A 12948-nucleotide genomic window follows, 5' to 3' on the forward strand; every position below is an offset into this window, starting at 1 on the left:
TGGTGAGACAAGTCAGGCTAGTGGGCCACCCTGGGTCAGTGTTTCTGGCTGGGTGAGGACACCAAGGAGCCTCTTTGCAGGATGGAAATGTTCTGTATGGAACATGTTCTGAGTCTTGCATGGTGGAGACATGGGGACACACACATGTTAAAAGACATGAGATGTCCATTTAATGTGTGTGCACTTTGCTGCATTGAAGTGATGTCCCAATCTGAATCCAAACTCTGCCCCCGATTGTTTTCGTGATGCGCTGCACTCGAGCCTCAGTTTACCCATCTGTAACAGAGGGGTTGGCAGTACCTGCCTCCCAGGCTGCTTGGAGGCCGCAGAGAGGGAGACAGTACACACGGAAGCTTGCGTTGCAGTGAAGATCAGCTACTTGAATGAACAGACATAGGAAGGTCTCTGAACTTCCTGAAGGCAGGAGGGGCCCATGGAAGGGCTTTTAACCAAGAGATGGTTCTTTTCATCCCAGTTTGAGACTGGTATTGAGACCTGGCATCTTCCAAGTGCCTGGGCTCTGCTGCCTCATCCAACAGCTGACCTTGAGGCAAGTGGGGTTATAGATTCCACCCGCTTCTCTATCCCTCTGCAAAAGGAATCGCGTAGTGGATGTGTTTTTGCAGACAGCTGAGCCAGCAGCCAGTCTGTGAGGCTCGTTGCTTGCAAATTGTCCCAGGTCCTGTGTCCCGGGCGCCTGGCCCCATGGCGCACTGCCTGGACAGCGGGACCAAGCCCTCCTTTCTCCCCTGTCTGGGGAAGGCAGACAGCTGTCTCAGGTGGGGGCAAGGTCAGCAATGAGCAGAGCATTCAAGGTGGCTTTTTCCAGGGGTTCCACGTTGTGAGGCAGGAGAGTAAGCTGCCTCCCTCCCCTTTCTGGAACTGATTTATCTAGATGGAATTTTTTGCCTTTCATGCCCTGCGTCTGCATGTGTCACCTTGGAATGACGGCAGCGACAACCCGATTCTCCGTCGTCGTTAATACACACGATTCACTGTTTGGGAGTCCAATCACCTTTCCGCATGCGTGCATGGGGGGCTCTTTGGAAAGTTGAATTTATTACTTGACGGCAATCTGTAGCTTTTCAGAGAAGGTCTTTCCGACAGGTGGTGCAAGCTGCCAGATGAAAAACCCATCCACCTTCCTGCTCCTTTTTGACAACCCCTCGCGGGCCCAAACTCGAAGAAGTTACAAGAGCCATCAGGGTGGTAGAAGGCAGGGTCCCTTCCATCTTCTCCCCTTTCCTCCATCTGCACACGTGCATCTCCAGGTTGGGGCAGCCTAGGCATTGCCATGGCAACAGACTGTGATGTCTCAAACCCGGGGCCTGGGACTTGCACCACCTTGGGGTGTGAGCTCATCCAGCAGTGGGCCTATCACCTCAGACAAGGATGGGCCGCAGTTCCATGGCCTGCTGCTAGTCTGAGGGGTGTCTGGCCTCCAGCCCATGCTCTGGGTCTTCTTCATCTCCTTCGAGCCTGAAAGCACTGTTCACTTTGTCCCCTCCCCCCAGAGGACAGCTGTCTCCTGCAGGTTCCCTAGCTGGGTTTCTATTTTGGTCATTCTGTTCTGCTTCCTGAAAATTCCACGCGCCTGCAGTTCCCGGTGGAGAAGATGTTCTCTTGCTGTTCCTCTTTTCAAAAGTGATCTGTCGTCTGGTCAGTCAGCACCGAGCGGCAACCTCAGACTTGGCCATGTGTCCCTGAGGGTGAGCAACAGGCCGCAGGAGGCTCCCGGAGGCCAGGCACTGGCAGGGCCCGCCAGGTGGCCTGAGTGTGGTTTTTCAAACAAGCGTCGAGTCAGACCTGCGGCAAACGGAGGGACTGTGAATATTCCAGAAGAAAGGAATCCGTGTCTTCAGTTGTTGGGGCAACTTCCTCCAGATGGGGCCCCCTCTGAGCAGTTTCTAATCTGGGGATACCTCATTGCCCTGTGTTGGGGTGAAGGTGTCATCATGCAGGAAATAGCCCCTTTCATGAGAAGCAGGGTAGAGGAATGGTTTGGGGTGTAGAGGACCCAACTGTCTGAGACTGAATCCCAGCTCTGCCACTCAGAAGCTGTGGCAGAAGCTGTGTGACCTTGGGCAAATGAGTCACCCTCTCTGAGCCTCATTTTCCCCATTAGTAAAATGAGGAAACTGTATCACCTGCTTAACAGGGTTCTTATGGGACAAACATGTTAATATATGTTAGATACATACAGTGGTTCTTGGTATGAAGGAAATGGTATGGATGTGTTAGCTATTACCATTTTTTGTTATTGCAAGTAGCTCACTGAGTCATTAACACTTTAGTAAGATTTAGTTGCTCAGCGCCCAGGGAAAAGAGTAGAAAGCATGGAATGGAGGCGAGGTTGGAGGCGTGCTTTACCTACTCCACATATTTCCAGGAGGCTGGCAGAATCTGTGCTGAAAAGAATTCGCAAGTGTTAATGAATCCATTTTATTTTTATAAAACTTTCTTCCCTTTTTAAAGATGCTTTTAAAGGCATTGGAGGCTAGTGTGCGTCACACCATCAAGTTCTTGTAAAATAAACCAGTGAGGGCAGAGAAAGGGTAGAATTTCTACTTAAAAGATCATTCCATAATAATGATACACTGATAGGCTGCATTTGTTGAGGGCTTTGGGCTTTATGCGGATTAGGCGAACTCTCAGGTTGGTATTGTCACCGACCCCACACCATGTTCTACACGAGGGCTCGGAGGTCCCCTCTGTCACAGAGCTGGGGGGCAGGACAGCGGCGCTGGAGTCCCCTGACACGCTGTCGGCTGAGACCCAGATCTCAGCACAGACTCCTGGTGGGGATGGGGCTGGAGTGGCTTCCCCAGACATCTAGAAACTGTCCTGCAGTTTCTGGGAGTGGCCAGAGGCCTCCCCAAACCTTCAGGGGGCCTAGGTGTGCGGTGAGCACCCAGGAACGTGCTGAAGGGTGATGGTAATGAGGACTTTCAAACGTCTGCTGCCAACAACATTGAGGGCTGACAGTGAGCACAGGTCTCAGCTCTGAGTCACGTCAGGCTTGAGGGCATGACTCACGGGTGGACGTGTCCAGCGGGGCGGGCCTCTGCGGTGTGCGGGCCCTGATGAGGTGCCGGGCTGCTGGGGGCCAGCCTGCCTTGTGGGAGACATTTGGCAGTGCCCGGAGACATTTGTCGGTCGTCGCAACTGTGAGAGGGGTGGGGATGCTGCTGGCTTCTAGCCGGTAGAGGCGGGGGTGCTTCTAAACACTCTCCAGCCCCCACAAACAAGAATTGTTGGGTCCCACATGTCAGTAGTTCTGAGGCTGAGGATCCCTGGCCCAGGGGGTGAGGGTGCTCTCAGAGCTTCCTCGGGTCAAGCTGTGGGCCTTGGGGCAGGTTAACTCCCCTCCCTGTGTCGGGTCCTCCTCTGTGAAAGGGGACTGAACCATGCCTACCTCACAGGTTGTCAGGAGGATTAAATACGTCACCGCGTATATTGTGCTTACGACGGTGCCTGGCACTCAAGTCCTCAAAATGTTAGCTGCTTTATATAATTTATTATTATTATTATTTTATTATTATTATTATTGCCTGTCTGCCTTCAAAAAGCTCAGTCTAGTGGGGAGACAGACAAGTGAATCTATAATTGATAGACTTCACTAGAATCTAGATGACTCTCTAGATCCTAGGAACATGGAAGAACGGCCGACTGATCCGGCCAGGGGAAATCAGTGAGGGCGTTCAGGAGGAGGTGACCCAAGTAGAATCTTGATGGACAGACAGTGAGGTGAGGAGGTATGGAAAGGAGTCTGGGCAAGGGGAACAGCACGTATAAAGGCACAGAGGCACTGAGGACTTAGAGCAGCAACCTTTGAACCCCTTATCACTGTCTGCACTTCCTTCCTCTTCAAGTGCTGATGCCTCCATGGTGGGGCCAGAACCTCCCATGGTGGGGGAGGTGATTCCATGCTGCCTGCTGTTGAGGACCTTGCATATAATGAGAGCCATCTCCTTGTCTTTGAGCTAGTGAGAGGGAGTGGCGTCTCAGTTAGCTGCTACTGTGTCTTGAACTCCTTTCCTCCTGGACACTTGCCACTTTCTCCCACCACCTCCAGCTTTAAAAACAGTAGGCTTTCTGAGCATTCACAGAAATGTCCCACATCTTGATGGTGGGGGTGGTTACAAGGGTGTCTGTGACATTTGACAAAACTCCTCGAACCTCATTCCCCAAATCTGCATATTAAGTTATACCTTGATAAAACAAGAGCATGAGGTGGGAAAAGGAGTGGGCCTCAGGCTCAGAGCCTTTGGCTGGCTGCCGCGTCTCGCTTGAGTTTAGTAACTTTTATTTTTATTATATTTTTACCCTACCTTCTATTTATGGAGGTGACACTGATTTTCCATTTGTGGTAGTGGTGTCAAATGAACAAAACAAAAGTAGCACGTGAATGGGCTTAAGTAGAAATAGTAGGTAAATAATGTTTATCAGGGGAAATCGATGGCTGTAGCAAAGACCGTGCAAGCGTCAGAAAAGGCAAGATTTCTGGCTCCCTTTCCGAGGAACTGTGGTTCTGAGGTGGCACTCACTTCGCCTAGCGCTGTGTGGGCAATGCCGTGCGGTGACAGGGAAGAGCGTTGTCACGAGGCTGGCGGTTCTCTAGGGAGAAGCCGCCAAGGGTCCTGGCGACCTGGATGTTTTAGGGATGAACCCTTGGACTGTGAGACTTCCTATCCAATAGCCAGAGGACTGAGAGTTCAACGATTACCAGTTACCTTTATTTTTCCTGCTTGCTGTTCGACACTCAGTATCTTGGGGAAGAAGAAGAAGAGAAAAACTCTGCTGCTTGGATTATCATTAAAACCTTGCAAACCCTTCAAAGACTTCTGCTCGGGCAGGCGGCCTCTCTGTTTCTAACCGCCGCCGGGAGCACGCGTGGTGTGTGATGGAGTGGCCGAGCTCTGTGCCTTTTCACACCGGCCCTACGGGCTGTTTCTCATAGGACGTAATGCAGTTTGTCTGATAAGGCCGGAATTTTTGCTAAGAGACCTTATGTGTTTTGTTTTGCTGGTTCGCAGGGTAGTGGATTATCAGAATGCTGTTACGGATTTGACATTAATCTCTTTTTAGGCTAAAAATCTAGGCTCTGCCAGGAAGGCGCACGTGTGCGTGCGTGTGTGTGCGTGTGTGTGTGTGTGAGTGTGTGTGAGTGTGCGCATGTACAAATCCAAGTTTCTATTGATCTGCAGCTTCACAAGAATGCTGGACCCTACAGAGGCTAGCTATAAAAATCGGAGGGTTTTACAGAAGCAACCAAGGAGACACACAGCTGGCTGGGTGGCAGACTTCTCCAAGGTCACACAGCTAGGTAGCAGCAGAGAGGGACTACCTCTCAGTCTCCTGCTTCCTGAACTAGGGTGTCCTTACTGTGTATCATCACCACCACCTTTAAAATAGGAGAAAAACATGTTCCTTTGGGGAACTACGTTTCTTTTCTCAGGGCGCTAGAGAAATCAGTGTCCCCTTTCTGCCAGACCACTGTGCCCCCCCCCCGCCCCAGTTACTTAGTTCCCCTCCGTGGAGGAAGTCCCTGTTTCCTGTAACTTCCAGCCACATGGTGTGAGTGTGTGCTCTGCATATTGTGTGCATCTTGCTTTTCTCTTTTAACACTGTATCCTGTGGCCATTCCATTTTCACGCAGAAAGAACTCTTTCAGCCCTTTCTACAGCCGTCTTGTACCCCATCGTATGAATGAACTGGAATTTAACCCCTCCCCGACTGATGGACACCAGGGTGCGGCCAGTCCTTGGGGACTGCAGACAGGGCAGCGCCGACGCATCTTACGCACACTCCGTTTTGCACGTGGGAGACTTCCTCTGCAGGATCAGTTTCTGACAGTGGCGTTGCTTGCTTCCAAGGATGTGTGTGTTCGGGATTTTCATAGATAGTATCAAGTTCCCTTCTTTCTACCTTTTGGTTTGGATAGTAGCATCTTTGAGTAGTAGCTTAATATTTCACATAGACTTTTTTGAACTTATTTTTTATTTATTCATTCACCCAACCAGCAGATAATTGTTTTGAGGGCTTGTTTTGCGGCAGGTCCTGTCTCCGTGCTAGGGATTCAGTGAGAAGGGAGAGAGTCCTCATGGACTTGACCCATGCAGGGGATGGGGATGGAGGCTGGGGGAGGGGCCAATAATAAACAAATAACTGGAATTTTGAGAAGTGCAGGGAACTTCTCAAAGGTTTGGAGCAGAGCTGGGAAGTATGATTGGGGTCTGACCTAGTCAAGGGGCTCAGGAAGCCTCCCAAGCACCCGCTACTTTACCTTGGAGGGAATGAGTGGCTTTAGTTATGTAGAGAAGGGGCTTGAGTATGGGTAAGAGCAGAGCAGTTGAGGTTGAGGGAAGAGCAAGTGCAAAGGTCCTGAGGCAGAAAGGAGCTCAGGGCTTTCTATGAACAGAAAGACAGCCAGTTTGGCTAGAGTCCCGCAGGAGAGGTGAAGCAAGATGGGCAGGTAGGGCCTAGCCAGGCTGGCCTTCTTGGGTTCATTTAACTTTACCCTAAGAGCTGTGGGAAGTCATTTCTGGACTTGCCCCTGGGGTGGGGCACCATTTGGACCCTAGAAGATCGGGTCAGCTAAATTAGACAGCACAGACTCCAGAATGGCGCAAAAAGCACCAAGGAGGTTGAGGATCCCCCAGGCAGCCTCCCTACTCCCCCAAATGGGCCAGTCACACAGCTTTAGGAAGAGGTCCCATTTACGTCTGGCAGGCCCTTGGACATGATTCGTTCACTTACTTATTTGCTCAGTCACTCAACAAACGTTTCTGGATGGCCTACAAGCACCTGTGCCAGGCACTCAGCAAGCAGTGCAGCTCAGCTAGAGACGTGGCTCCGACCCGGGGGCAGGGAGACTCACGTGCAGGGCTCACACACTTCTACAAAGGGCCAGGCAGCAGGCACGGTGGGCTTTGTGGGCCCCATGGTCTCTGTCACAGCCACCCGCTCTGCTGTTGTGGTGAAAAAGCAAGCCATAGACCATACGTAAACACACAGGAGTGGCTGCATCCCAATAAAACTTCAGAAACACAATCTGTGGGCCGGATCTGGCCCAGCTGTCATTTGCCTGCCCCTGGTCTAGGGGTATGGAGTTCCCTAAACAGATACCTGAGGTGCTGTGAGCCGGTGACTGGTGCCAGTGGAGAAAGAGGTCCAGGGAACGGGGTGGAGAAAACCACTGGGGCAAGGACGGAGACCATCTTTGTGGCAGGCCAACGGGAGGAGGTGTTGGCTGGCTGAGCAGACCCATGAAGGAGTTAAGGGAAGCAGCCAAAGCAAGACCTTGGTATGGGGTGGGGGAGAGTTTCCAGGCAGAAGGAAAAACACACTCAAGAATTCAGAGGCAGACTTGGCTGGAAGAAAAGCAAAGGTGTCAGCCCGCCGTTGCTGAGTCAGGCTGGGGAAAAGTGGGGAGAGGTGGGAGGGGCAAGACAGGCCGGGGCCCAGGGACAAGTGTGCTTAGGATTTTATATCACAGCTAATGTGTCGGGGAAAGCCTTTAAAGTAGATTTCACAAATGGATGTTTCAAAAGACTGCTGCGTGGAGAACAGACTGTATAAGACAAAGACAGAGGGGATGAGGCCAGGGACAAGGCGACCACAGGGGTGTAGGTGGGAGAGGACAGTGTCTCAGACCAGGGTGGTTGTAGTTGGGGGGGGGGGTCACACATGAACTTGGTTTATAATTAACAGTAGAGCTGTCAGGATTTACTCATGGGTCAGGCGTATGGGCGTGACAGAGAGGAGTCAAGACCGAATCAAGTAATAACAGAGAGGGTGTAGGGACCTCTTCTGAGCTGGGACATTGATTGCATGAGGAGTGGGTGAGGGGTGGCGGGGATGGATAGCTAGTTCCCTCACTCATTGCACTCTCCAGCCGTGGGCCCCTTTGAGGTGGCAGCAGTGGCCTGAGTCAGATGGCCCCTCTTAAGGAAAGAATCACAGCATTCTCCACCTGCTGGTTGTGAAAGTTTGGGAGACCCTGGAGCCAGAGCCTTGCCTTTTGCAGGCCAAGTGTTTTGTCTGTGAGATTTCTAATTCTGCTAATTCTGTGTCTTAGAGCAGATCTCTCCCCCTCCCAGAGCCTCCGTGTCCTTATTTGTAAAATGGCACACGAGATGAGAGCTTAGAGCAGGGTCAGGAGTCCTGGCTCTGAGCGAAGCCACTTCTTACACTCAGGCATGAGGATTAGGGGTTTGATGCCAGGCAGCCCAGGCAGCCTCCCCCTGCGCCCTGTGTCTGTGTCAGACATGCAGAGTGATGAGGGTCAAAGTGTGGGTCACGACCCACTAGTGGGACAAGCAATCCATTGACAGGGTTGTGACCAGCATGTAAACAAAGTAACCTCGGACAGGAAGAAAGATGAGTGTATCACATGTAGCGGGGTAAGTATTGTTTGGAGAAACCTTTGTTTCAGGTGGGAGTGAGTATGATGGTGCGCAGTAGGCCGTGAGATAAAATGCACTTCTTCTAAGGACCCCAGGTTCGGACAAAGGTTTGGAAGTCGTTAGCCCAGAGGGTCACCCAGGCCTCTGGCTGCTGTTGCCCTAAAACCTTCCCACTTAGATCTCACCCTTTAAGGAATCTGGGATGATGCGCCCTCTCTCGTTCTGAGGGAAGGAGGGTCCACCTTGGGGTTTGGCTGGTGGGAATTAATGATAATAAGAAACAGCAGGAAACAAACCCAACCTGTGATTGCTCTGCATTGGGAGTTCTGTTTTAGAGGCTTAAAAAGACCCCTCCCTCCCCCTTCTCTTTCCAGAAGAACCGAATGCACATAAGGTCGCCAACCCACACTCCGGACTTGCGTACCCTGATGATGGCCTGGACTATGGCCTCAAGCCCTACAGCCCCCTCGCCAGTTTCTCTGGCGAGCCCCCCGGCCGATTCGGAGAGCCGGATAGGGTAGGGCCCCAGAACTTTCTGAGCCCAGCCAAGCCAGCGGGGGCCTCGGGCCTGAGCCCTCGGATCGAGATCACTCCATCCCACGAACTGATGCAGGCAGGGGGGCTCCGCGTGAGAGACACTGGCCTCCTGGGGGAGCAGGCGTCACTGGCGGGGGTGGCCGCCAGCCCGAGGTTCACGCTGCCCGTGCCCGGCTTCGAGGGCTACCGCGAGCCGCTTTGCTTGAGCCCCGCTAGCAGCGGCTCCTCTGCCAGCTTCATTTCCGACACCTTCTCTCCCTACACCTCGCCCTGCGTCTCGCCCAATAACGGCGGGCCCGACGACCTGTGTCCCCAGTTTCAAAACATCCCTGCTCATTATTCCCCCAGAACCTCGCCAATAATGTCACCTCGAACCAGCCTCGCTGAGGACAGCTGCCTGGGCCGCCACTCGCCCGTGCCCCGTCCGGCCTCCCGCTCCTCGTCGCCTGGTGCCAAGCGGAGGCATTCGTGCGCCGGGGCCTTGGCTGCTCCGCTGCCCGGAGCCTCGCCCCAGCACTCCCGCAGCCCCTCGCCGCAGCCCCCGGACGACGGCCCCCCCCCTGGCTACCCCCCGACGGCCGGCTCTGCCGTCCTCATGGATGCCCTGAACAGCCTCGCCCCGGACTCACCTTGTGGGATCCCCCCCAAGATGTGGAAGACCAGCCCGGACCCGTCGCCGGTGTCGGCCGCCCCGCCCAAGGCCGGCCTGCCCCGCCACATCTACCCGGCCATGGAGTTCCTGGGGCCCTGCGAGCAGGAGGAGAGGAGAAACTCGGCCCCCGAGTCCATCTTGCTGATGCCGCCGACCTGGCCCAAGCAGCTGGTGCCTGCTATTCCCATCTGCAGGTGAGTCTGGCTTTGCAAACCAGTTGTTCCACGAAATAGTCAATCTCTACAGGAAAAAAATTACAGCAGATGATTCTGGAGCACGTGTTGTGGTTATACAATCTCCTATCGCCTTTTCACAGCTGAGGAAAGGAGGCCTAGGGAGGTGAAGGGGTTTCCTCAAAGTCATCCGGGGTAGTTAGAGGTGGTGCTGGGACCTGAACTTGGGTGTGCAACTCCAGTCATGGTCTTGACCTTTACCCTTCATTTAATGTTAGGGAGTCTTGAGTGCTTTGGCTCATGCACCCACGCCAAAGCCAAAACCAGACGCCTCTCTGTGGTTGGATGTTCTACACTGGACATGATACATCGTAACTGTGACGGAGAATGTCCTCTCTCTAAATTTTACATCTCACTGAGATCATCCTACGTAGTCTCAGGAGCTGAAACAGCGCTCGGGTGCTGTCTCAGCCATTTGCTGTGTGGTTATCGGAGGCTGAGGGTAAGAAAGCGAAGTTACCTGCCTGAAGTCACACGGCACTCTTCACTGTAGTGTTCCTTTCCCCGCTGCAGTGAAGAGGAGAATGTCCTCTGGTTTCTTACAGAGGTGGGAGGGGCTCCTCTTCACATTCTCAGAGAAAAAAGGTATAGCCGTTAGAAACATGCTAGAATACAGCATCTGGCACAAATAACGCCCCTCTCGTACACTAAAGCCATAAGCATGTAAGTCTGTAACATAACAACATCACGCAAGCACACCTAATGCCATTTTAGGTGAAATGTTCAAGTTAAAACTGTAAATTATCAAACCCAGATTATTACCCTACCAACCACACTCGGGCAGGCGTTACTTCTGCTGGACGCTGTGTGATGACATCAGCCTCACGGCATGAGATGTCAGTCCCACAGTCCCCATCAGGATGGATGCGAAAGCACAGGGAAAGATCTCCACCTTGTCAAGGGCCCTGCCTATCCCGTCTGAGAAACACGTACCTCCCAACAGCCAGCATTTTATTCGTATGCCCACGGGACATGATTTTCAGAAAAGGGGCCGTTTATGTTTATTTTACCTATGATGGATTCTGTTTCCTTCTTCAGTATCCCAGTGACCGCATCCCTCCCTCCGCTGGAGTGGCCGCTGTCCCACCAGTCAGGCTCCTATGAGCTGCGGATTGAGGTGCAGCCCAAGCCTCATCACCGGGCCCACTATGAGACAGAAGGCAGCCGCGGGGCCGTCAAAGCTCCCACCGGTGGCCACCCTGTGGTTCAGGTATGGGCTCGAATTCTTTTATTTTGTGTTCCTTACTCGGTACTAGGTGATTTGCTTCTACTAACCTACTGCCTGTGGCTTGTCAGGGTGAGGGGTGTGACTCAGCCTTTTACTCCTCTGGGGGACAGGAAATTTAAGATTGAATTAGTGGCTGGAGCTAATCCAGCTACAGAGAAGCCAGAGAAGAAAGTTCTTGAGCTGGATGAGGATAGAAATGATATCATGCTCAAGCTACCTCTTCCCTTCTCTGTCTGATTGAGAAGCTGCCAGGGTTTTGTAGATATTTGTGTTTTGAAAGACGGTTTCTGAAGCCATCATTTTGTGTCTAAGCTTCAGATGAGAGTTTATAGAGGCAAATCAATGTGCTCTTGAAGTAGGAACATTTTTAAACCATACATAGTCAAACTACCTAAAAGAATTATTAATAACATTCCGATACGTGTTCCTGTTGCCTTTTTTCTATCCACAAACACGGCAATGTCTATCACCACGCAGTTATACACTTGATGTCATAGTAGTTTGTCCTCTGTTGCTTTTTTCTTTTACTTCACATTATACCGTGAATATTTCCTCCTGTTTTTTTCTTAATAGTTATCTTTTATGTCTGTGGCTTTTAATATAGCCTGAGGGTTTCTTTTTTCCTCAAAATAAGGAGAGAAGTGGTTTTTTTCTTTCTCCAAAAATAATCAGAGTTAAAATAATCTTCATGATATAGTCTAGTTAACCAGCAACTGCTGACTAGTGCCCACCAACCAACTCAATTTCAGTACCTTTAAATTAGTTTAACTTTATTTTGTATTTGCTTTAATGTATGTAAGTATTATATGATAAGAATTCTGTGAGAAGCATCTGGTGTAATTGTGCATCAGGACTCTCTACAGTAGTTGTTAAAAATACAGATTCTTGAGTATCTTCTGACCCCACTTAATTAGAAGCTACGTGACATGTTGCAGGGTTCAGATAACAAGCAAACAAACACAACACCCCCGAATCTTCACAGTGCTTTGGCTGTGCTCTCCTGGTTAAGGGCTCTTAGGATAATATTAGGAACTTAAGTCCCGGCAGTTGCTTTTTCTAATCTGACATCACAACCATCTTGGGGTCTCTTTCTATCCATTGTTCCTTTTCCCTGACCGTGAGTCCCTCTTTCCTCTTTCTTCACGTGTCTAGTAATTGTCGACAGTATTCTGACATTGTGATGATAATATATACTGGACGTAGTAGAGACTCTGGATTTCGTTATCTTCCTCTAAAGGCTTACCTGTTTTAGGGTGGGATCCTCCTGTCTTGGAGGACGGAGTTAGTCTGTGTAGCGCAGTCAAGGCCTTTGCTGGTAATTGAGAAATTCATGCAAAGCAGTTAAGAAAAGGGGGACCGTATGAGGAAACTACTGCATAAAACCAGTAGATTCAATTCAAGGAGAACCCAGACTTGGGAAGTCACCGTTGACATCTTACTTCTTTGCTCAGTCACTCCATTCAGCAAGTGGATTCATTCTAAAAGTACTTGTTGGGCACCTACTTTTTGTCATATACTGTACTTGATACTGAAATACAGTTCAGAATAAAGCAAAAGTTATGATCCCTTTCATCATGGAGCTCATGTTCTAGGGGGAAAGAGTCATTGACTAATCACACAAATGGTAACACTACAAATGGTGGCAAGTGGCATGAAGGAAAAGCACATGGGGCTCTGGGAGGAGGGGCCCATGTGGATGGGAAGGACATCTGTTAAGATTTCCTGGAGGAGGGGGAGACTAGAGCTGAGAGGATGCATAGGGGGAACAGCACCTGCAAATGGCCGGAGGCAGAAGGAAGCACAAGGAACCACAGCAGAGGGCCTTAAAGTTAAGGAGGCCAATGTAACTGGACTGTGAGGGGCCAGAGGGAGAGTGGAGGGAGGCAGAAA

General features: G+C 51.2%; 1 protein-coding gene across 4 annotated transcripts in view; it reads left to right on the forward strand.

Moving 5' to 3' along the window:
- NFATC2 (nuclear factor of activated T cells 2) overlaps positions 1-12948 on the forward strand; it is a 138311-nt gene that overhangs the window by 21367 nt on the left and 103996 nt on the right. For 2 of the 4 annotated variants that reach the window (XM_045194987.3, XM_024559573.4), the window contains exons 2-3: positions 9294-9791; positions 10869-11040. In XM_045194987.3, coding sequence (XP_045050922.2) covers positions 9307-9791; positions 10869-11040 — 657 coding nt within the window. In that variant the 5' untranslated portion in view covers positions 9294-9306. Of the gene's footprint in view, positions 1-8782; positions 9792-10868; positions 11041-12948 lie in introns of all 4 variants that reach the window. The other 2 variants (XM_053925953.2, XM_053925952.2) reach the window with 1 other exon arrangement.

This window comes from Desmodus rotundus, chromosome 6 (genome assembly GCF_022682495.2).
Source record: "Desmodus rotundus isolate HL8 chromosome 6, HLdesRot8A.1, whole genome shotgun sequence".
In the NCBI taxonomy this organism is placed as follows: Eukaryota; Metazoa; Chordata; class Mammalia; order Chiroptera; family Phyllostomidae; genus Desmodus; species Desmodus rotundus.